A 25,521-nucleotide genomic window follows, 5' to 3' on the forward strand; every position below is an offset into this window, starting at 1 on the left:
CCGGATTGGATGACGGGGGGCATGTGGATGGGACTGGTGGGGAGTGTCGGCTGGGAACGGTAGTGTTCTCGCTCCAAGGTGGACACCGGCGTCACAAAGTGGGTGTAGTTCCACCCATCCTGTACACACATTTCACACCCATTCTCTGTCAATACTCGACTTTGTTTACATTTATTAGAAATTGTTTAGAATTATGTTCTTCTTTGTTTGATTTTTTTTAAGTGTTAGCAAAAAATACTTTTATAGTCACGGGCGAAGTAAACAAACGTTTCTCGAGGAAGCTCGTCGACTTGGTTTAGTATATTTTTCATCAAAATAGTAGCCATGCTAAAATGTTGTGTTGCTGCCGGATGTTCACAGTATCTGAGTGATTTTTTTTTTCCAAAACAGGAAGCTTTCAGACAACAAAGGACAAAGCCAGTAGATGGACGCCCACCGGTTCAAGCTAGGGCAGTGGCGAAAGCTGATTGGTCCAGGACTCCAGCCTCAGGACTCCAGCCTCGAGTGTATAAAAGGCCGGGCAGGGAATGGAAGGGTGCTTTTTTGCAGCTGCGCTGTAATAAGACCCACTTACTTGTAGGCATACAGGGACTGCAATAAGACCCACTTACTTGTAGGCATACAGGGACTGCAGATAAGCCCGGACGTCTGTATTAGGTATTGTTGTCAGGAATAAACAATCTGGTTCTCATTCTATAATTTGGTTCTTTAAAATTCCCTTATCCTGTATTCGAAACCCACTTAAGAGTCCTCAAGGGGAGGATTTCTACAAGGTGAGAATTGTAGAAATTGTAATAAGACACGCTTACTTGTAGGCCTACAGGGACTGCAGATAAGCCCGGACATCTGTATTAGGTATTGTTGTCAGGAATAAACAATCTGGTTCTCACTCTATAATTTGGTTCTTTAAGATTCCCTTATCCTCTATTCGAAACCCACTTAAGAGTCCTCATGGGGAGGATATCTACAAGGTGAGAATTGTAGAGCAGTGGTTCTCAGTAATAAGACCCGCTTACTTGTCGGCATACAGGGACTGCAGATAAGCCCGGACGTCTGTTCTCATTCTATAATTGGGTTCTTTAAGATTCCCTTATCCTCTATTCAAAACCCACTTAAGAGTCCTCAGGGGGAGGATTTCTACAAGGTGAGAATTGTAGGGCAGTGGTTCTGAGTAATAAGACCCGCTTACTTGTAGGCATACAGGGACTGCAGATAATTCCGGACGTCTGTATTAGATATTGTTGTCATGGAATAAACAATCTGGTTCTCATTCTATGATTTGGTTCTTTAAGATTCCTTTATCCTCTATCCGAAACCCACTTAAGAGTCCTCAGGGGGAGGATTTCTACAAGGTGAGAATTGTAGGGCAGTGGTTCTGAGTAATAAGACCCGCTTACTTGTAGGCATACAGGGACTGCAGATAAACCCCGGACGTCTGTATTAAGTATTGTTGTCAGGAATAAACAATCTGGTTCTCATTCTATAATTTGGTTCTTTAAGATTCCCTTATCCTCTATTCGAAACCCACTTAAGAGTCCTCAGGGGGAGGATTTCTACAGTGTGTGAGTTGAGTGTCTACTATTCCACGATAGCGACAAGGCTGCAAATGTAATACATGTTATATAAACATATTTTCTCTGACTCTGATGACGTCATTCCGGAAACGAGGCCGAACTGCAAGAGTGACTTCGTCACGGGTGCTGCCGTCACAGCCGCTGACCTGCTTGTAGAGCGTCCTCAGCTCTCTGTACTGCCACAGCGTGTTCAACACCTGAGCCGCTGCTTTCATAACCTTCATGGAGTACCTGTGACAGGACCACACACATGTCAAAATGCCATCTATATATTCTATATCTATATATTCGTGTTCTCCGGCTGTTTTCGCACCCTCTGCCCCGTCCTTTGCTGATATCCACTAGCTTGTCGATGCCGCCGCTGTCGGCCAGAGCTTTGGCGTTCTCCATGTTGCGACTGGCGACTTCGTGCAGCGTGCAGCAGACGGACGCCACTGTGTCATCCGACAGCACCGATGGATTCCCACCAGGCAGCCGATTGATTAGATCCCGCATGGCGTACTTTCCTGCCGAGTGACACATTGTTTACGTTTGTGTTTTGTGGACATTTGTATATGTGTATGTGTGTGTGTGCACCTATAAGCTCCTTGTTGCGGCCATCGAGGGCCATGTTGCGGAGGGCGGTGGCGACGGAGCAGACGACGCGGTCGTTGTCCATCCTCAGCAGCTCCACCAGGATGGGCAAACCTTTCTCTTTGCGTACCGCTGCTCGGATGTAGGCCGAGAACTATACACGCAACAACACCATATTTTTAATATGCTCGTGGAATCCTGATTCAGTGAAACGCGTCTAATCTTTGCTACACAAAGCTCATAAAATACAGGTGGTCCTCGTTTTACATGCGCCAAAAAATCTATTAAAAACAAAATTTTGGTCAGTAAACACGAGAGTTGGCTGGAGAACTAGTTGCTGTGATAAAGTAGTACATTTTTTAATTTATTGGCCCATGGCTTGTTCTTAAAATATAATTTAACAAAAAATGTAATAAAATAAAAAAAAATCTGCAGTAATTTTTCAAGAATAAAATGTAAATATTACAAGAAAAATAATTTAATTAAAAAAATTAGCAAATGAAAAAAAATTATAAATAATTTAATTTTACAAGAACATTTATATTATTAAAAACAACATCATTTTAGCAGCCTGAAATAGATTTTTTTTTCAATTATAATATGAGAAACAAAGAAAATAAGTTGTAATATAAAGTGTAAATATTACAAGAAAAAATTTTATTTTACAAGAACATTTATATTATTAAAAACAACATCATTTTTGTAGCCTGAAATTGATAAAAAAAAATTCAATTATAATATGAGAAACAAAGAAAACTAAGTTGTCATTTTTGAAGAATCAGGATACAGAAAATGTTACAATATGATGAAAAAAAATCTAAATATTATGCTGAATAAAATCATAATTACAAGATGAAAGTTAAAATAATTTGAAAATTAAAAAAAAATGCAGAAATGATAAAAAACAGCTGTAATTTTTATAGAATAAAGTCAAAATATGAATATTCTCAAAATAAAATAAGTTGCAATTGTATGGTAATAAAAAATTATCGTTTTGAAAAAATATATTTTAAAAGTCATTATGAGAAACAAAAAACAAATTGAATTAGGTTGGGGGGAAAGTTATTAAAAAATGTTCTTCAATTATAATATGAGAAACAAAGAAAACAACAAAGTTGTAATTTTTGAAAAATCAGTTTGCAGGAAATGTTACAATGTGATGAAAATAAATTCTAAATATTATGCTGAATAAAATCATAATTACAAGATGAAAGTTAAAATAATTTGAAAATTTAAAAAAGTTTAAATTGTATGGTAATAAAAAATGATCATTTTGAAAAAAATATATTTTAAAAGTCCTAATATTATGAGAAACAAAAAACAAATTGAATTAGGTTGGGGGAAAGTTAAAATATTATGTAATATTTTATGTAATATATATTAAGTCAAAATATTTATTTTGATAAATATATAAATATAATAATAAATTTATTTATTTATAATATAGTTTTTTCCTTGAAATACAGTGAAGAAAATAAGTATTTGAACACCCTGCTATTTTGCTATTTCTCCCACTTAGAAATCATGGAGGGGTCTGAAATTTTCATCGTAGGTGCATGTCCACTGTGAGAGAGATAAACTAAAAAGAAAAATCCAGAAATCACAATGCATGATTTTTTAACAATTTATTTGTGTGATACAGCTGCAAATAAGTATTTGAACACCTGTGTATCATCTAGAATTCTGACCCTGAAAGACCTGTTAGTCTGCCCATTAGAAGTCCACCTGCACTCCATGTATCATCCTGAATCAGATGCACCTGTTTGAGGTCGTTAGCTGCATAAAGACACCTGTCCACCCCATACAATCAGTAAGACTTTAACTTGTAACATGGCGAAGACCAAAGAGCTGTCCAAAGACACCAGAGACAAAATTGTACACCTCCACAAGGCTGGAAAGGGCTACGGAGCAATTACCAAGCAGCTTGGTGAAAAAAGGTCCACTGTTGGAGCTATCATTAGAAAATGGAAGAAGCTAAACATGACGGTCAATCTCAATCGGAGTGGAGCCCCATGCAAGATATCACCTCGTGGGGTCTCAATGATTCTAAGAAAGGTGAGGAATCAGCCCAGAACTACACGACAGGACTTGGTCAATGACCTGAAAAGAGCTGGGACCACCGTTTCCAAGGTTACTGTAGGTAATACACTAAGACGTCATGATGTGAAATCATGCATGGCACGAAAGGTTCCCCTGCTTAAACCAGCACATGTCAAGGCCCGTCTTAAGTTTGCATATGACCATTTGGATGATACAGAGGAGTCATGGGAGAAAGTTTTATGGTCAGATGAGACCAAAATAGAACTTTTTGGTCATAATTCCAATAAGCGTGTTTGGAGGAAGAAGAATGAAGAGTACAATCCGAAGAACACCATCCCTACTGTGAAGCATGGGGGTGGTAGCATCATGCTTTGGGGGTGTTTTTCTGCACATGGGACAGGACGAGTGCACTGCATTAAAGAGAGGATGACTGGGGCCGTGTATTGTGAGATTTTGGGGAACAACCTCCTTCCCTCTGTCAGAGCATTGAAGATGGGTCGTGGCTGGGTCTTCCAACACGACAACGACCCGAAGCACACAGCCAGGAAAACCAAGGAGTGGCTCCGTAAGAAGCATATCAAGGTTCTAGCATGGCCCAGCCAGTCTCCAGACCTGAACCCAATCGAAAATCTTTGGAGGGAGCTCAAACTCCGTGTTTCTCAGCGACAGCCCAGAAACCTGACTGATCTAGAGAAGATCTGTGTGGAGGAGTGGGCCAAGATCCCTCCTGCAGTGTGTGCAAACCTGGTGAAAAACTACAGGAAACGTTTGACCTCTGTAATAGCAAACAAAGGCTACTGTACCAAATATTAACATTCATTTTCTCAGGTGTTCAAATACTTATTAGCAGCTGTATCACACAAATAAATTGTTAAAAAATCATGCATTGTGATTTCTGGATTTTTCTTTTTAGTTTATCTCTCTCACAGTGGACATGCACCTACGATGAAAATTTCAGACCCCTCCATGATTTCTAAGTGGGAGAAATAGCAAAATAGCAGGGTGTTCAAATACTTATTTTCTTCACTGTATATAACCTATTAGCATATCTCCTTGTCTTGCTTAACAAAAAAGTCCTCCTTTGATTTTTCACTAAAGTTTGGGCACCCTTTGAGCTAATCCTTGAGCATGTTAAAGGATCTGCTCCCATTAAAGTGCTCCTCTTAATAACTAAGCAGCATAGTAAAGAATCGTTGCATTTCGTGTTGTACTTTATGTTGTACTTCCTGTGACTTAAGTGTGATTTACTTCCATTAAATTGGACTTACAAAGGGAATCGTTAGTAACTCGAAGACCACCTGAATGCATCACGCCAACATGTACTCGAGTCAGGGCACCTTCCAGTTTCCGGCAGACAGGTTTTGCAGCGACCCGGCAGCCCCCTCCAGCGTGGCCGAGTTGGAGCTCTCGGCGAGCAAGTTGAGGTATGGCTTCACCACCATGGGGTGCCACAGCAGCTCGGCACCCCTCGGGGGCTGGGAGAAACCAGGAATGGGGCCCATGCCGTCCCACTGTAACGGCACATACAACCGGACACTGCTTGCCTTCCCTCCAAAAGATGGAAGTGTGTTTGTTTACTTTCTCGTCTGGCCAGCTGCTCCTCTTCCTGCCGCGCCTCCTCTTGCCCCAGCAGATGTAGTCCAGCTCCTTGGCCGGGGAGGAGAATCCCAGGAGGGTGTCCAGCTCCTGGTTGCCGAGGAGACGAGAGGAAGGCATCTCCACCTCCAGGCGGTAGGAAAGGTTCCTCAGTGCGCACACGCTGTTCTCCACAATCTGCAGGAAATTATAATTATATCATTTCACTGAGGGCTGCACGGTGGTCTAGTGGTGAGCGCGCAGACCTCACAGCTAGGAGACAAGAGTTCAATTCCACCCTCGGCCATCTCTGTGTGGAGTTTCCTCCCACATTCCAAAAACATGCTATGTTAATTGGTGACTCCATATTGTCCATAGGTATGAATGTGAGTGTGAATGGTTGTTTGTCTATATGTGCTCTGTGATTGGCTGGCCATCAGTCCTCTCGTCTGAAGACAGCTGGGATTAAAATTTAAAATTTAAAATTTAAAATTTAAAATTTAAAATTTAAAATTTAAAATTTAAAATTTAAAATTTAAAATTTAAAATTTAAAATTTAAAATTTAAAATTTAATGTTGAAAAAAAATAAAAAATAAAAAATAAAAAATAAAAAATAAAAAATAAAAAATAAAAAATAAAAAATAAAAAATAAAAAAATAAAAATAAAAAATAAAAAATAAAAAATAAAAAAATTAAAATAAACTATATTAGGAAAGCAGGAAGTGAAGAAAAAATAAAAATAAAAATAAAAATAAAAATAAAAATAAAAATAAAAATAAAAATAAAAATAAAAATAAAAATAAAAATAAAAATAAAAATAAAAATAAAAATAAAAATAAAAATAAAAATAAAAATAAAAATAAAAATAAAAATAAGTGAACAAGAAGTGAACAAATGTAACAGGTACTGATTGTAAAAGTACCAGATGGAGGGGTAGGATTTAATAAGCTTTGCTTCTTCCTTCCTTTTGGACATGTGGAACTGGGAACTGATTATGGGATGTATTCAATTGTAATCTGATGCATCTTCAAATGCAATAAAACCATTACCATTACCAAATGTATAACCATGTTTATCCGTGGAAAGTAGAAATTTCATCCACACAAGTGAAGCATTAAAAAATGTATATCCACCCGCTGTCATGCATTTTATCCCAAGCTATGCAACCACAGTGGATTAGATTATGTTCCAATCCCTGCACTGCACACGCAGGGAACCGAGATAAGAGGTGTGTAGATTGCTGACTTATCTATTCCTCGATGCTTATGTAGCATTTTCTCCAAGTCTGACCACACTAACTACTATTTTTTCAACCTTTTTAAAAGTTGACAGCGAGTGCATGCAAGCGTGCGTGTGTATGCACCTTGCTGTCGTAGTCGGAGGTGTTCACGCAAGCTTTCAGGATGTGAAGCAGGGAGTCGACAAGACCCTCACAGCAGCGAAGCTGACTCCTCGCCTCCTCCCCAGCGGAGCTCAGGTTCCTGACACACACACACAAATGCACAAACACACACACGAATGAAAGACTTCCCCACACGGGAGCTTCAAGCCTGCCTGGATTCAGTACAGGAGGAAGCGTGCCGATGCCCCCCCCACCGATCTAGGCTCATATTTAATATTTATTCAGCTCACTTCTGGTCACGTGCAGGCGGCAGGTCGCTGATTACATCGTTTTAAAAAGTAGCATATTGTTAGTCCACACAGAAACGAGTCAGTGTTTAAAAAAAAAATCAAAATTCAAGTCACCCATGAGAGGCTGAAACGATAAAATACTTGAAAAAATTGAAACATCAGCAGTAGTTTATAAGAATAAAGTCAAAATATTAACAAAAAGAAATTAAAAAAAATTAAAAATTTGTATTATAAAAAGATATCAAAGAAGACTTTTTTATTTTTAGAAAATAACAAAAATCTAACAAACAAAAATTAAAATTAAAATTAAAATTAAAATTAAAATTAAAATTAAAATTAAAATTAAAATTAAAATTAAAATTAAAATTAAAAATATTAGGAAAGCAGGAAGTGAATAAAAATAAAAATAAAAATAAAAATAAAAATAAAAATAAAAATAAAAATAAAAATAAAAATAAAAATAAAAATAAAAATAAAAATAAAAATAAAAATAAAAATAAAAATAAAAATAAATTAGGAAAGCAGGAAGTGAACAAATGTAACAATTACTGATTGTAAAAATACCAGATGGAGGGGTAGGATTTAATAAGCTTTGCTTCTTCCATGCACTCAATTGTAATCTGATGCATGTTCAAATGAAATTAAACCATTACCATTACCATTTTTTTAAGTAGTAATATGAGAACAAAAAAAAACAATAAAAGTTTGAATTTTTGGAAAATTAGTGTGCGGAAAAAGTTGGAATACTACAAGAGTAAAGTCAATAAATGGGAATAACGTCATCATTATGACAAGGAGATAGATCAAATAGTTTGTAAATAAATACAAAAACAGCAGGGTATTAAAATATAAGTATAAATGTGTGATATTATGAGGAAAAATTTTAGTATGTAATTATAGTATCATTTTAGTAGGATAGGGTTGAAATATTAAAACTGTCAGGGGTCTCAAACACGCGGCCCGCGGGCCAAATGTGGCCCGCAGGACACTAGTTTGAGGCCCCCGCCTTGATATGAAAGTTTAATGTTAGTGCGCCCCCCGCGCAAGTTTGATATGGATGCTGTATGGTATCATGTACCCAGAAAAAATTATTACGTTTGATTAATGTTCATGTTAAAGGTTAAATAACTGTTAATAGTTATCCTCCCTATCCGTGTGGAAGTGGTAAGTTTTTGGCTTTTTAAGTTTAAAGGAAATAACTTGAAGGCTACCGTTTAGGTCGCTAGCTCTCTAGTTTGCGAGTTAGCATGTGTCTCAAGACCCTGCAGTTGCGCAATATGTTGTAAATAAAAAGAGTATAAATGTGACTATAGTCGTGTTTTGTCATGTCTACAGGGCTCTAATAATGCTTTGTTCATTTTAATCTGAAAAAAATCATTTGTCTACCCACCAACTATATGTGGTTTCTTAAGTTTTTATTATTTGCTGTTTTATTATTATTATTATATTTATTTATTACTGATTGATTGATTTTTTTTATTCTTGATCTTATTTTGTGTAGAAAAATAAAAATTAAGATATTTGAGAAAAGTGGAATTTTTTATCAGAGCTTTTCTTGTAGAAAATCGGAACCAAAGCAAAGTTTATTAATTTTTCTGTTTTTAATAAATGCGTTTTTTTTGTTTTTTTTTGGAAAACCTGATGCGGCCCAGTCTCGCCCAGACCCTAGCTCCAGTGGCCCCCAAGTAAATTGAGTTTGAGACCCCTGACTTAGGTGATGACAACGCGTCTAAGCTCACCTTAGACAGCCGGTGGTGTTTCGCAGCAGCAGGGAGGACTGGAACTTGACCTTGTGCTCGTCACGGTGCGAGACGCTGCTCCAGCCCGAGTGGGGGATGACAACCGTGTTGGTCAGCGTGGTCATGGCGTCACGAATGATGGTCATCTTCACCGCGTCGCAGGAGGAGAGGTTCCACAGGACACCTGGGTGGGTGCAGGCAGGGAAGACGGACTGTAAGAACTCGACGTGCGTATGAAACGGTATGCGGATGCAGCACCACCGGTGGCATCCTGTTCCTCCAGAGCATCTGTCCCGACCACGGCGCCAGCGTGCTCTGCCAACGCAACGCGCTGAGAGTTTGAGCCGCTGCCACTCTCTTCCCACGGAACAGCCGACGAACACGGCACGCTGCTACTTTGGACAGTTTCCCAATGGAGACCCACCCTGCATCCCCAAGAGGGATGTCAAGGTGTCCTGATGCATTTGAACTCATCCCGCATCCCTTAAATAACATTGACTGTCCCGAATCCATGACAGTAATCCTTTCATTATCACGGTTAATTACTTCCAAAGTAGGATTCCTTATTTATAACTACAATATTTTCATAGATTGAATATAGAAAAGCCTGCAACCCTCGTGAGGATGGTGGTAGTGGTAGAGGAAAGTGGTAGAAAATGGTCTGCAAGGCGAGCGAATGGTTAGCGCGCACAGCTAGGAACGAGGGTTCAATTCCACCCTCGGCCATCTCCGTGTGGAGTTTGCATGTTCTCCCCGTGCATGCGTGGGTTTTCTCCGGGTACTAAGGTTTCCTCCCACATTCCATATAAAATAAAAATTTCATATAAACTAAAATTCCAAATAAAATAAAATTCCAAATAAAATAAAATTCCAAATAAAATAAAATTAAATTCCAAATAAAATAAAAAAATAATAAAATAAAATAAAAGGGCTGCACAGTGGTTGAGTGGTTAGCACGCAGACCTCAGAGCGAGGAGACCAGGGTTAAATTCCACTCTCGGCCATCTCTGTGTGGAGTTGTCTCTGTATGTTCTCCCCGTGCATGCGCGGGTTTTTGCCGGGTACTCCGGTTTTCTCCCACATTCCATATAAAATAAAAAAAATATTTCATATAAACTAAAATTCCAAATAAAATAAAATTCCAAATAAAATAAAATTCCAAATAAAATAAAATTCCATTTAAAAAATAAAAATAAAAATAAAAATAAAAATAAAAATAAAAATAAAAATAAAAATAAAAATAAAAATAAAAATAAAAATAAAAATAAAAATAAAAATAAAAATAAAAATAAAAATAAAAATAAAAATATCATGGGGATAAAAACATAATATGAGAAGAGCATTTATGAAGATAGTTGAAGTTGAAATATTTGGGAATTATTGAAAATATTTGCAAACTATAGTGGCCCTTGCATTCTTTTGTTCTTCAGTATGGGGGGAAAAGGGGGAAAGGGGGAAAAAGTCTTGAATTATAATATAATATTGAATTATGGCATGATAGATAGTCAACATGTACTAAATGAGCTGATCAATTTGAGGTCTAAACGTTATCAACTAAATGTTACCTAGCATGTTTTTGGAATGTGGGAGGAAACCGAAGTACCCGGGAGAACATGCAAACTCCACACAGAGATGGCCGAGGGTGGAATTTAACTCAGGTCTTTTCGCTGTGAGGCTTGCACGCTAACCACTTGTGAAGTAAGTACGCGAGTTGGAACACAGCCCAAGTATGGAAGACGTACCAGTCACCAACTCCCGAACTTCGTTGTCTGTGGTCTTCCTGAGGAGGCGCAACAGCGCAGGGACGCCGCCACAGTTCCTCAGCGCCACTTTGTTGTTGTCTGTGGCTTTTCCATACACGAGGTTCCTCAAGGCCCCGCAGGCGCTCTTCTGCACCTCGGCCGCCTTGTTGTCCAGCAAGTCCACCAGATGCTGGATACCTCCAAGGTGGCACACCTGTACGGACCAATGAGAATGCTTTAAATCTCCATACAGCTACAGATACATTGTTGTGTTGGTGTCTGAGCACGTTGTGTACCCAGACAGCAACAAAGGACACCTGAAAAACCGAATGGCGTCACTGTGCTGCAGTTATTTATCGCACAGGAAGGAGAGAAATAAGAAGAGGACACATTTGGCGCCGATGCTTTATCAACTTTAGTCGGAACAGATGGCGCATTGGCTCAAAGTTTGCTCGCTTCTCACTAAAGTAAAAAGCAGAGAATGTACTTATAGACTCTCTGTGAGACGGCATGGAATTACAGGTGGTGAGAAGACACAAACATAACCAGTCGCGGGTCATCCAATTCCACAACATTCCCTCGTTTGCGGTGTTCCACTACATTTAGACACAAAAAGGGCTTTTAGTTGACGTTTGTTGTATTAAATAGATACGTAGCATAAGTACAGTAAAGTCTCGTTATATCGATATCGGTTAAAACGAATTACTATGATACTATTTTCATTTCCCTGCAAATTTCTAGTCTTTTATGATATAATTAGCTCCGTTAGTATGATACACGGTTATTATGATAATCTGGTTACTAGGATGCCCTTTTCATCTCCCGCCAGCCAATTTGGTCTGCTTATATCGATACAAAAGCAGCTTAAATCAATCTTTGCTTAAGGATTTCAATACCAAAAAAGAACACGGCGAACGGCTGCTTCCAGTCAACTTTATTTTTCACACTTCCACCACCAGAGTGCAGCACACACAGCGTAAAACACCCGTCCCTCGCGCCTACCCCTCCGGGTGGCAACACCTTCCCTATCGATAGTTCCGGGGTGAATTATGTCCCGGTAACCGGTAATCACTACAGCGTAAGTTTATTTTTATTTACTGTAGTACAAAATTTATTGTAGTACAAAAGCATGCTAGATACGCAATCCATGAACTCAAGGAGAAAATTACATGCCATATCAAAGATCCGCCCATTTTTAATGCAGTTCGGCGCAGGATCGGATATATGGATAGTCCGGTTATATCGGTATTTTTTCCGACTCCCGAGAACATCGATATAACGAGACTTTACTGTATAGTGATTATGACTTCATTATTACGGCATAAATGTAAACGGTTTCTTACAAATTCTATTGTACTAACATGCAGGAGTCCAAAGTGCAGCCTGCGGCACATTCCAAAAATGCAATTTAACAAGGAAATGAAACCAACAACAACAAAAATGAAAAAAAACAGTATTTATTTAAATTTTAGAAGAATAAAGTGAAAATATAATCTAATTTGTGCAATTTTCATAGCAGAAAGTTATTTATTTAAGTCCTAATATTATGAAACACAAACAAAACAACAAATAAAGTTGCAATTTTTGGAATATTAACTGCAGGAAAACGTATACTGTATTTTATGGACTACAAGTCGCTCCAGAGTATAAGTCGCACAAGGCCAAAAATGCATAATTAGGTAGAAAAAAAACATACATAAGTCGCACTACAGTATAAGTCGCATTTTTTGTGGGAAAACGTATACCGTATTTTCTGGACTAAAAGTCGCTCTGGAGTCTAAGTCGCAGGAACAGTCAACCTACGAAAAAAGTGTGACTTATAGTCCGGAAAATACGGTAATTTAACAAGGAAATTAAACCAACAACAGCAAAAATGAAAAAAATATATCAAATATATCAATTAAATATTACGAAACACAAAACAACAAATAAAGTTGCAAATTTTTGAATAATAACTCCGAGAAAATGTATACCGTAAGGCCAAAAACGCATAATTAGGTAGAAAAAAACATACATAAGTCGCACTGGAGTATAAGTCACAATTTTTGCGAGTATAGTGTGACTTATACTTCGGAAAATACGGTAATTTAACAAGTAAATAAAACCAACAACAGCAAAAATTGAAAAAAAAACTATCAATTTTACAAGAATGAAGTGAAAATATAATCTAATTTGTGCAATTTTAGTAGCAGAAAGTTTGATATTAAAGTCCTAATATTATGAAACACAAACAAAACAACAAATAAAGTTGCAATTTTTGGAATATTAACTGCGGGAAAACATATACCGTAAGGCCAGAAATGCATAATTAGGTAGAAAAAAAACAGTTGCAATGGAGTATAAGTCACATTTTTTGCAAGTATAAGTGTGACTTATACTTTGGAAAATATGGTAATTTAACAAGGAAATGAAACCAATAACAGCAAAAATGGAAAAAAAAAACTATCAATTTTACAAGAATAAAGTGAAAATATAATCTAATTTGTGCAATTTTAGTAGCAGAAAGTTCGATATTAAAGTCCTAATATTATGAAACACAAACAAAACAACAAATAAAGTTGCAATTTTTGGAATATTAACTGCGGGAAAACGTATACCTTATTTTCTGGACTATAGGTCACCACAAGTATAAGAGTCCCACAAGGCCAAAAATGCATAATTAGGTAGAAAAAAAACATACATAAGTCGAACTGGAGTATAAGTGGCATTTTTTGCGGGTAATTTATTTTCCAAACTACTTGACCAAAACAGACATTACGTCCTCTTGGAAGGCAAGTTCTACCAATAAAAGAATAGAGAACAGGCTGAATAGGTGTAAGATATGCTAACACAATGGTTATTCAGCTACACAAAAAATAAACATGAACACAAAAGGTGTCCAGTGTTTATGGAACATAAACACTTTTTTCATTTATAAGTCGCTCTGGAGTATAAGTCGCAGGAACGGCCAACCTAGGAAAAAAAGTGCCACTTATAGTCGGAAAATACGGTAATTTAACAAGGAAATGAAACCAACAACAGCAAAAATGGAAAAAAAAACTATCCATTTTACAATAATGAAGTGAAAATATAATCTAATTTGTGCAATTTTAGTAGCAGAAAGTTTGATATTAAAGTCCTAATATTATGAAACACAAACAAAACAACAAATAAAGTTGCAATTTTTGGAATATTAACTGTGGGAAAACATATACCGTATTTTCTGGACTATAAGTCGCTCCGGAGTATAAGTCGCACAAGGCTAAAAATGCATAATTAGGTAGAAAAAAACATACATAAGTCGCACTAGAGTATAAGTTGCATTTTTTTTTGCGAGTGTAAGTGTGACTTACAAAATATGGTAATTTTCAAGTAAGTGACAATAAAATATGACAATAAAATAACGTCATAATTAGGGGAAGGAAATTCATTCATTCATTCATTTTCTACCGCTTATCCTCACAAGGGTCGCGGGGGGTACTGGAGCCTATCCCAGCTGTCTTGGGGCGAGAGGCGGGGTACACCCCGGACTGTTGGCCAGCCAATCACAGGGCACATATAGACAAACAACCATTCACACTCACATTCATACCTATGGACAATTTGGAGTCGCTAATTAACCTAGCATGTTTTTGGAATGTGGGAGGAAACCGGAGTACCCGGAGAAAACAGGGGGAGAACATGCAAACTCCACACAGAGATGGCCGAGGGTGGGATTGAATTCGGGTCTCCTAGCTGTGAGGTCTGCGTGCTAACCACTCGTCCACCGTGTCCAGTGTTTATGTAACATAAACAGTTTTTTCATTTATAAGTCACTCTGGAGTATAAGTCGCAGGAACAGCCAACCTATGAAAAAAAGTGCCACTTATAGTCCGGAAAATATGCTAATTTTCAAGTAAGTGAAAATATGACAATAAAATAACGTCATAATTAGGGGAAGGAAATTTACAAGAACAAAATTTGGAATGTTATGAAATAGTTTTGACCGCCCCTCACCTCCACTTTGATCCTGTTGTCTCCAAAGCAGAGGTGCTGCAGATAAGCGGCGGCATTGCACTGCACTGAGGGGAAGTGGTGCTGCAGCATGTGGATGACCTCTGGTAGCTCCGGGTCTCGCCACGCAAACTCTCTGAGGGTGAAAAAAGAGCGAGAAGACTCGTTGAGTTTACACTTTATCTTGTTTCCTCGCCTGGGGGCGGAATGACGTCTTCATGTGGGTCCTTTATTTATTGCACCTAGGGTCTTTGTGGATGCTCTCCATGGATGGCGTGCGCGTCACCATCCGCTCCACCAGATCAGAGTGGCGGTGAGAGTAAACGGGATCGGCGGGGACCCTGAAGGAGTCGACGTACACGGTGGCGTTGTTCAACCCGTAGCTGCTCCTTTGGCACGGCAGCGTGCTGCAGTGGCTCGTGGTGCGAGGCAGGGTCGCCACACCTGAAAGAAATCAAACCGGGATAAAGACAGGTGAGCTTTTTGCTCTCTTGAGACACAAACGCAGTTCTCTTAAACGCTTTCCTAGAGAGTAGGCGGCAACCAAAAACAGAACACTCCGAGAAGGACAACATCAAGACACAAGAAACATCGTACACATGAAACGTAATAAGAAGTGTAACAAATGAAATGTAACATTGATGTAACATGAAACATCGTAAACACAAGAGGTAACACAAAACAATGAAATTCCGTAACACAAAGCATAACACAAAACATGAAAAACACACAAAAATTAAATGTAACACACCATTTTTCACGTTACAGCATGACATTTTGTAACAGGAAACGTCAACACAAAACACTGTCAACAAGAAACATTGTACACATGAAACGTAATAAGAAGTGTAACAAATGAAATGTAACATTGACGTAACATGAAACATCGTAAACACAAGAGGTAACACAAAACAATGAAATTCCGTAACACAAAGCATAACACAAAACATGAATAACACACAAAAATTAAACGTAACACACCATTTTTCACGTTACAGCATGACATTTTGTAACAGGAAACATCAACACAAAACACTGTCAACATGAAAGGTAACACCAAGCGTCATCAACAAGAAACTTCGTCAACGCCGTAACACAAAATATTGCAACATGAAATGTAACATGAACGTAACATAAAACATTGCAAATATTACTTTTAACAAAATAATGTAAGATGAAACATAACACAACATTTTTCATAATACAGCACAAAGTTTTGTCACGGGAAACGTCAACACAAAACACTGTCAACATGAAACGTAACGCGAAGCACCGTCAGCAAGAAACGTTGTACACATGAAACGTAATAGGAAGTGTTACAAATGAAATGTAACATTAGTGTAACATGAAACATTGTAAACACAAGAGGTAACACAAAACAATGAAATTCCGTAACACAAAGCATGAAAAACACACAAAAATTAAATGTTACACACAATTTTTCACGTTACAGCATGACATTTTGTAACAGGAAACGTCAACACAAAACACTGTCAACATGAAAGGTAACACCAAGCGCCGTCAACAAGAAACATCGTCAACGCCGTAACACAAAATATTGCAACATGAAATGTAACATTAACGTAACATGAAACATTGCAAATATTACTTTTAACAAAATAATACGCACCGTCAGCAAGAAACGTCGTACACATGAAATGTAATAAGAAGTGTAACAAATGAAATGTAACATTGACGTAACATGAAACATCGTAAGCACAAGAGGTAACACAAAACAATGAAATTCCGTAACACAAAGCATAACACAAAAAAGAAAAACATACAAAAATAAAACGTAACACACAATTTTTCCCGTTACAGCATGACATTTTGTAACGGGAAACGTCAACACAAAACACCGTCAACATGAAACGTAACGCGAAGCACCGTCAACAAGAAACATCGTACACATGAAACGTAATAGGAAGTGTAACAAATGAAATGTAACATTGATGTAGCATGAAACATCGTAAGCACAAGAGGTAACACAAAACAATGAAATTCCGTAACACAAAGCATAACACAAAAATGAAAAACACACAAAAATAAAACGTAACACACAATTTTTCCCGTTACAGCATGACATTTTGTAACGGGAAACGTCAACACAAAACACTGTCAACATGAAACGTAACGCGAAGCACCGTCAACAAGAAACGTCGTACACATGAAACGTAATAAGAAGTGTAACAAATGAAATGTAACATTGATGTAACATTGTAAACACAAGAGGTAACACAAAATGAAAATCCGTAACACAAAGCATAACACAAAACATGAAAAACACACAAAAACAAAAGGTAACACACAATTTTTCACGTTACAGCATGACATTTTGTAACAGGAAACATCAACAAGAAACATGGTACACATGAAGCGTAACAATTCAAGTGTAACATGAATGTAACATCAAACATTGTAAACATGAAAGGTAACGCAAAACAATGAAATTCCATAACACAAAACATAACACGGGCGGCACGGCGGTCGAGTGGTTAGCGCGCAGACCTCACAGCTAGGAGACCAGGGTTCAATTCCGCCCTCGGCCATCTCTGTGTGGAGTTTGCATGTTCTCCCTGTGCATGCGTGGGTTTACTCCGGTTTACTCCGGTTTCCTCCAAAAACATGCTAGGTTAATTAGCGACTCCAAATTGTCCATAGGTATGAATGTGAGTGTGAATGGTTGTTTGTCTATATGTGCCCTGTGATTGGCTTGGTACCAAGACATGTATGCACTTCCCGCAACCCTCGTGAGGAAAAAGCGGTAGAAAGTGAATGAATGAATGAAGGAAAACATAACACGAAACATGAAAAACACCAAACAATTCAACGTAACACAAAATGAAATGTAACAATGAAATGTAACATGAAATGTAACAGAAAATATTCAAACAGGAAACATAACACAAAACACAAATCGTAGAATGTAAACAACTTCCTCCCTGCGATTAAATGGAAGCTTAATTAAGTTCTGACTTCAGGGACAACAAATACAAATCTTGCATGTATAAACCATCACTAATCTCAGTGTGCAACATCCTGAGAATACAGCTTACTAATATAAACAAGATGGAAGCCACGAGGGAGAAATCGGCAGCCTGTGGCTGGTCAGCAGATCTTCTCGCAATGACGCCATATTTCAGAGACGATGATGAGAACACATTTAAATATCTCAACATATCTTGTCCATGCCCAACACCCCAATAAAAGTCAACTGTAACATGCATGTACCTGTGCCAGTCCCGTAGAGCGACCCCTGCAGTTCGTGAGAGGGGCTGTGGAACAGCGGGCTGTGGAAGGCATGGTCATCAAAAACTGGCGTCATGTGACAATCTGGAGACAACACGGCTCTCAGCTCGGGGTCAATCTGTCCTGACTGAGTAGCGTAGGAGCTGTGAAGGCCTGCAGGTGAACACACAAGGACCAAGACAATCAAACATGCAAACGACTTGCTTAAAAGCTTTAAAGTCCACAGCTGGGATCAAACCCGCGTCCCTTACCTCGTAATGCAGCAGCATTGAATTTTGCGGCTTCACTCTATCACGGTTTTAGCCTAAATGAAACATTTTCAAGCATAACAATAGCTAAATATAACTATTACCTTTCCACTCCGAAGGACTCCAGACAGTCGCTAGCTACCGAGCTAACAAACTAGCATGCTAACGAGCTAACCAGAATTTATTTCTTCAAAACATACCAGTTCTACGTGGCACGGTAGGATTGCGATATCGCGAGGGACAACTGTAATTGAGATGTCAGTTTTTTTGTGCGAGAGATGAATTATATTAGCGTGGATTAGCTAACTAATTTCCCTCGTTTATCCTGGTTCATCTGCGGCAGACTCAAAAATAAAAGCAAATGTTATTTATTTATGTTACAGTTATGTCTTATATTATCTGATTATGACAATTGGTGACTATAGGGGTGTTATTTCATTTCCGGAGGGCTCTAATGATGTTAAAACCCGTATTTAGAAGGTCATAAACAGGTTTTCTATGGTCTAATTACGAAATATTACATTTATATTTATTTTATTTAAATAAAGATTCCTACTCGGCATGGCGGTCTAGTGGTTAGCGCGCAGACCTCAAAGCTAGGAGACCAGGGTTTCCTCCCACATTCCAAAAACATGCTAGGTTAATTGGCGACTCCAAATTGTCCATAGGTATGAATGTGAGTGTGAATGGTTGTTTGTCTATATGTGCCCTGTGATTGGCTGGCCACCAGTCCAGGGTGTACTCCGCCTCTTGCCCGAAGACAGCTGGGATAGGCCCCAGCACCCCCGCGACCCTCGTGACGATAAGCGGTAGAAAATGAATGAATGATTGAATCATGAAAAAGCCGGGCTGCACGGCGGTCTAGTGGTTAGCGCGCAGACCTCACAGCTAGGACACCTGAGTTCAATCCCACTGTGTGGAGTTTGCATGTTCTCCCCATGCATGTGTGGGTTTTCTCCGGGTACTCCGGTTTCCTCCCACATTCCAAAAACATGCTAGGTTAATTAGCGACTCCAAATTGTCCATAGGTATGAATGTGAGTGTGAATGGTTGTTTGTCTATATGTGCCCTGTGATTGGCTGGCCACCAGTCCAGGGTGTACACCGCCGCTCACTCGAAAACAGCTGGGATAGGTTCCTGCGACCCTTGTGAGGAGAAAGCGGTATAAAATAAAATAAAATAAAATAAAATAAAATAAAATAAAATAAAATAAAATAAAATAAAATAAAATAAAATAAAATAAAATAAAATAAAATAAAATAAAACCGGGCTGCACACCGGTTGAGTGGTTAGCACGCAGACCTCAGAGCTAGGAGACTAATAATAATAATAATAATAATAATAATAATAATAATAATAATAATAATAATAATAATAATAATAATAATAATAATAATAATAATAATAATAATAATAAAACAGCCGTCAACCAGCCCGTTACTGGTGGCCAGTCTGCTACTGTTTCGCTGAGCTAACTCATGCTTGCATCTTTATTCCCACCATCTATTATAAATACTACTAAATACTACACCAGAGAATGATCTGTCAATCCGGCCACTTATGAGCTTGTTAACCAATAATATAGAAATGATGGGCACCTGTCTTCTATTGTTGCTCATCTTCTATCAGTAATCTGGGATTACGCCGCTTTGAATGAATATCTTGGAATGGGGACTTGGGCAACGTAGCAGAAAATCACTTAGCTGGAAAACAGGAGGCATTTGGCTTAGTTCACTGCCCCTGAAAACACGCTTCCGTATCTGTGCTCTCCTCAAACGCACACAAAGGGTGCAAAGAGCGTGCGTGCGCTTCACCACTCTGTCGGCGACCGCCACACGCCGTACGGAAAGAAGCATGCATCGAGAATAAAGCAGATGCTGAGTGCAGCGCTGCCAGATGATAATCAGCTGATGGCTTTGTGATAGAAAGCTTGCAATGTGGGTCAGTGGGAGAGGCTTAGTGACGTTGCGGAAAAGTAAATCTGCGTCGTTGCGGCATCAGCGGCGCTGCAGGGGCGTCCGAAACTTCACACATATGGGCTACGTTTACATACAGTCAATTTGGTTTTTAAAAACCCAAATACTAATACTAATAGTACCCATGGGTTACTTTTCTAACCCGAATATAGCGTCATGTATAATATTAATCATATAATATAATTATTAATTAAATTAATTAAATTAATTAAATTAATTAAATTAATTAAATTAATTAAATTAATTAATAATATAATATTATATATAATTAATTTGATAATATTAATTATATAATATAATATTAATTTGGGCGGCACGGCGGACTAGTGGTTAGCGGACAGACCTCACAGCTAGGAGACCAGGGTTCAATTCCACCCTCGGCCATCTCTGTGTGGAGTTTGCATGTTCTCCCCGTGCATGCGTGGGTTTTCTCCGGGTACTCCGGTTTCCTCCCACATTCCAAAAACATGCTAGGTTAATTGGCCACTCCAAATTGTCCATAGGTATGAATGTGAGTGTGAATGGTTGTTTGTCTATATGTGCCCTGTGATTGGCTGGCGACCAGTCTAGCGTGTACCCCGCCTCACGCCCGAAGACAGCTGGGATAGGCTCCAGCACCCCCGCGACCCTCGTGAGGAAAAGCGGTAGAAAATGAATGAATTAAATGAATTAAATGAATTAAATGAATTAAATGAATTAAATGAATTAAATGAATTAAATTAATATTATATATATAATTAATTAGATAATATTAATTATATAATATAATACTAATTTGTGTTCTAAACTCATCTTATTATGTGAAAAAATAATATAATATGCACGGCGTTCAAGTGGTTAGCGCGTGGACCTCACAGCTAGGAGACCCGAGTTCAATCCCACCCTCTGTGTGGAGTTTGCATGTTCACGTTCGGGCATGCATGGGATTTCTCCGGGTACTCCGGTTTCCTCCCACATTCCAAAAACATGCTAGGTTAATTAGCAACTCCAAATTGTCCATAGGTATGAATGTGAGTGTGAATGGTTGTTTGTCTATATGTGCCCTGTGATTGGCTGGCCACCAGTCCAGGGTGGACCCCGCCTCCTAATATTAATTATTAATCCTAATTATATTATTCTTGTAAAATCACAACTTTTTCTTGATTACAATTTTTCTATTTATCCAATATAGAAGACCTAAAAAACATGTTAGCATGTTAGCAAGAGTTTTCTTGTTTACTTCCAGTTGCTGTACATTACTCCCTGCTGTGGCTATTGTCTCATTAGTGACTGCCACCGAGGGACCAGTGTAGAGTATTACATAATCATCTCAACGTCTTTGAATGCATCTTGTGAATGCCTTATATTTGTATCTTTCATTTTTTTCTCTATGAGCCCTTTGTACTTGAAAAAGCTTTGTTTTGGCAAAAAAGATACATCAAATTATTATCCCATTATCAACTGGGATAGGCTCCAGCACATTTCCAAATATTTGGAAAATGTAAAAATACCCCCCTTACACAAAACGGGCACCCTTTTTTTTTGCCTAAATAAAAAAATTTCAAGCATAACAATAGCTAAATATAACTATTACCTTTACACTCCCAGGCACTCCAGACAGCCACTAGCTACCGAGCTAACAAACTGGCATGCTAACGAGCATGCTAACGAGCATGCTAATGCCCATGTCAGTTTTTTGTGCGAGAGATGAATTATATTAGCGTGGATTAGCTAACTAATTTTCCTCGTTTATCGCGGTTCATCGGCGGCAGACTCAAAAATAAAAGCAATTGGTATTTATTTATGTTACAGTTATGTCTTATATTCTCTGATTATGACTATTGGTGACTATAGGGGTGTTATTTCATTTCTAGAGGGCTCTAATGATGTCACATGCTAACTCGCAAACTAGAGAGCTCGCGACCTAAACGGTAGCCTTCAAGTTATTTCCTTTCAATAAATAGCCAAAAACTTACCACTTCCACACGGATAGGGAGGATAACTATTAACAGTTATTTAACCTTTAACATGAACATTAATCAAACATAATAATTTTTTCTGGGTACATGATACCATACAGCATCCATATCAAACATTAAACTTTCATATCAAGGCGGGGGCCTCAAACTAGTGTCCTGCGGGCCACATTTGGCCCGCGGGCCGCGTGTTTGAGACCCCTGGCCTAATATTTGGAAAATGTAAAAAACAGCAAAAATTGTCCATTTTCTATTTCACGCGTATGCTATAGCCTTACTAATAATATGTTTATTATTATTAGGAATATCAAAGAAGCTCTTTCATTTTTCAGTACATGGCCCTCCCTGGAATAAGTTTATAAGTTTGGACACCCCAGTTTTAGAACCAATCAGTGACCAAAACCGAGGAACTACTTTCCGATCATATTCAATGTTACTGTGGAAGCGTTTCGTAACGATTCAGCACATGATTGGGTACGATGTAGAAGTTCGGAAAGCGACTGACCTATGAGGCTGTCAGGGCGGGGCAGGCCACTCCTCTGGTACAGGCCGTACGGGTCCGTGCCGTAAGCCAGTGACTGGCTCTGTCTGGGCAGCGTGGATCCGTAATGCTGGGGCACCGCAGTCATCCCGGAGCGCAGGGGAGACCCGGGCAAACCCCTCCCTTCAATTAGGGACAGAGTGGATCCCAAACGGGCACCGCCGCCCGCTCCGCCACCACCCAATGCTTGTGTACAATCACTTGGGGACGAGGGTGACGGGCAGGAGGGTGGCATTGTGGTTCCGGGGAAAATCGCGGCCAGCGGTTTGGGTTCGGAGAGAATCGGTGAGTCGTAGGTGCTGCCCTGGGATGTTCGCAGGGATATGCGAGACGGGGAAACGGTGCCGGCTGTGGCGCAACCAGGAGACTGACTCCTGGACGGGAGGGATGTCATCCGACGGAGAACCCTCCCGGATGGCTGAGAAGGCAAGAGACGCAGGAAGTCACACTACTTCCTGTTTAAAAAATCCACACTATCCCTTAAAAACCAGATCCATCATACCTGACCAGATGCTTGACCCTCGGCTCTAGGGCTTCTAGAAATGGACGCACGGGGCTCAGAACGCACGACATTCTGGTTGCTGTAGTAACTGACACTGCTGTCTTGATAGCCGCTGTCCGAATAGGACGTCATGTGAGCTGAGTGCCCCCCCGAGCCTGTAGAGAGAGGAGAAAGCATCAGTCAGCAGCCATTGCGTTTGACTTCATTTGCATTTCGCCTTTCAACTCATACAAAGCACTTTCACTGGAAAATACGCAGCACGGCGACAATGCGCTCACTGTACTGGCCTACTTTCTTTGCATGTGGGGGATGTTTTTATTCAGAGAGCGAGGAATATAAATAAGAGCTTTCAAAGCTTTACTGTGAAACCGTATGATTTCTTATCATCAAAACTCTCGGTCCCGTGATGCCGCAATCTGATGAAAGTATTGAAAAATAAAGCTACTACTGGAGAACATCACAGGAAGTGGAATATACGGTTCGCTTTTTCCTCCACAATCAATGCACAGACCCTCACTGTCATGCAGAGATGCACGGTCCACTTCAGGCGGGTACTGTCCCTCCTCTGCAACGACGTGGCGACCTTGACGTCCGGATATGGCCCCGCCCTGGGCGTCTCCTTCTGAAAAAGCATCGGTCATACATTGAAAAGAATGAATCGCAGGGACAACATTTACCCAAATATTTCCAAGCTGCGGTGCAATCCTTGCAAGGCAATGCACGGCCAAAAAGGGATTTCCATTTTCACACGTAAAAAGCGTAAAAAAAAGAGAACTCATACCCGCAGACATCCAAGCAAACGACTTCTCAGATGAGCTTGAGCGGGAAGACAAAGCAAGAGTATCAGTCACGTCACGCTGAAAAAGTTCAATGCCAGTCATACAGTTCAGAAGTCAAGCTAAATTTTAATGGTAATGGTAATGGTTTTATTTCATTTGAACATGCATCAGATTATAATTGAATGCATCCCATAATCAGTTCCCAGTTCCACATGTCCAAAAGGAGTAGGAAGAAGCAAAGCTTATTAAATCCTACCCCTCCATCTGGTACTTTTACAATCAGTAACTGTTACATTTGTTCACTTCCTGCTTTCCTAATATAATTTAAGTATTTTTTTTTACTTTATTTTAATTTTTAATTTCATTTGAACATGCATCAGATTACAATTGAGTGCATCCCATAATCAGTTCCCAGTTCCACATGTCCAAAAGGAGTAGGAAGAAGCAAAGCTTATTAAATCCTACCCCTCCATCTGGTACCGTTACATTTGTTCACTTCCTGCTTTCCCAATATAATTTAAGTAATTTTTTTACTTTATTTTATTCATTTTTTTATATTTTTTAATTTTTAAAAAAAATGTTTACATTTTTTAAATTTTCCATTTTTTCAATTTAAAATTTTTTTTTTTTTGTCACATACCGAAAGAGAAAATCAGGACCTTTGTGTCCATGGAGAAAGTTTATGGTAATGGTTTAATTTCATTTGAACATGCATCAGATTACAATTGAGTACATCCCATAATCAGTTCCCAGTTCCACGTGTCCAAAAGGAGTAGGAAGAAGCAAAGCTTATTAAATCCTACCCCTCCATCTGGTACTTTTACAATCAGTAACTGTTACATTTGTTCACTTCCTGCTTTCCTAATATAATTTAAGTATTTTTTTTTACTTTATTTTAATTTTTAATTTCATTTGAACATGCATCAAATTACAATTGAGTACATCCCATAATCAGTTCCCAGTTCCACATGTCCAAAAGGAGTAGGAAGAAGCAAAGCTTATTAAATCCTACCCCTCCATCTGGTACTTTTACAATCAGTAACTGTTGCATTTGTTCACTCCCTGCTTTCCTAATATAGTTAAATGTTTTTTTGTTTTTTCATGTTTAAATTTTGGGCGGCACGGCGGCCGAGTGGTTAGCGCGCAGACCTCACAGCTAGGAGACCAGGGTTCAATTCCCACCAGTCCAGGGTGTACCCCGCCTCTCGCCTCTCGTGTGGAAAAAGCGGTAGAAAATGAATGAATGAATGAATGTTTAAATTTTTTAATATGTTGCGGACCAAACCACTAGTTGTTTGTGTTTGCGTCATAGTGATTTCCAGGTGTCCAAATTGCAGCCCAGGGGCTCTTTGCGGCCTGTGGCTGTTTTACAAAAAAGTTATATTCATTAATTCAGTCATTTGTTCACTTCCTGCTTTCCTAA

The 25,521-nt window shown here is 38.9% G+C and overlaps 1 protein-coding gene across 4 annotated transcripts in view; it reads right to left on the minus strand.

Moving 5' to 3' along the window:
* LOC131104516 (plakophilin-4-like) overlaps positions 1-25,521 on the minus strand; it is a 40,743-nt gene that overhangs the window by 5,530 nt on the left and 9,692 nt on the right. The window contains exons 4-19 of one of the 4 annotated variants that reach the window (XM_058051804.2): positions 24,101-24,135; positions 23,837-23,941; positions 23,320-23,474; positions 22,782-23,235; positions 18,080-18,250; positions 15,091-15,292; positions 14,852-14,984; positions 10,877-11,090; positions 9,135-9,318; positions 7,127-7,244; positions 5,766-5,960; positions 5,525-5,698; positions 2,151-2,301; positions 1,888-2,080; positions 1,721-1,805; positions 2-119 (exon numbers count right to left, since the gene is read on the minus strand). In XM_058051804.2, the coding sequence (XP_057907787.2) occupies positions 2-119; positions 1,721-1,805; positions 1,888-2,080; positions 2,151-2,301; positions 5,525-5,698; positions 5,766-5,960; positions 7,127-7,244; positions 9,135-9,318; positions 10,877-11,090; positions 14,852-14,984; positions 15,091-15,292; positions 18,080-18,250; positions 22,782-23,235; positions 23,320-23,474; positions 23,837-23,941; positions 24,101-24,135 (2,687 nt within the window). Of the gene's footprint in view, position 1; positions 120-1,720; positions 1,806-1,887; positions 2,081-2,150; positions 2,302-5,524; positions 5,699-5,765; positions 5,961-7,126; positions 7,245-9,134; positions 9,319-10,876; positions 11,091-14,851; positions 14,985-15,090; positions 15,293-18,079; positions 18,251-22,781; positions 23,236-23,319; positions 23,475-23,830; positions 24,136-25,521 lie in introns of all 4 variants that reach the window. The other 3 variants (XM_058051802.2, XM_078796933.1, XM_078796932.1) reach the window with 3 other exon arrangements.

Source organism: Doryrhamphus excisus, linkage group LG15 (assembly GCF_037039965.1).
Source record: "Doryrhamphus excisus strain RoL-2023G ecotype Guam linkage group LG15, RoL_Dexc_Guam_v1.1, whole genome shotgun sequence".
Taxonomy (NCBI): Eukaryota; Metazoa; Chordata; class Actinopteri; order Syngnathiformes; family Syngnathidae; genus Doryrhamphus; species Doryrhamphus excisus.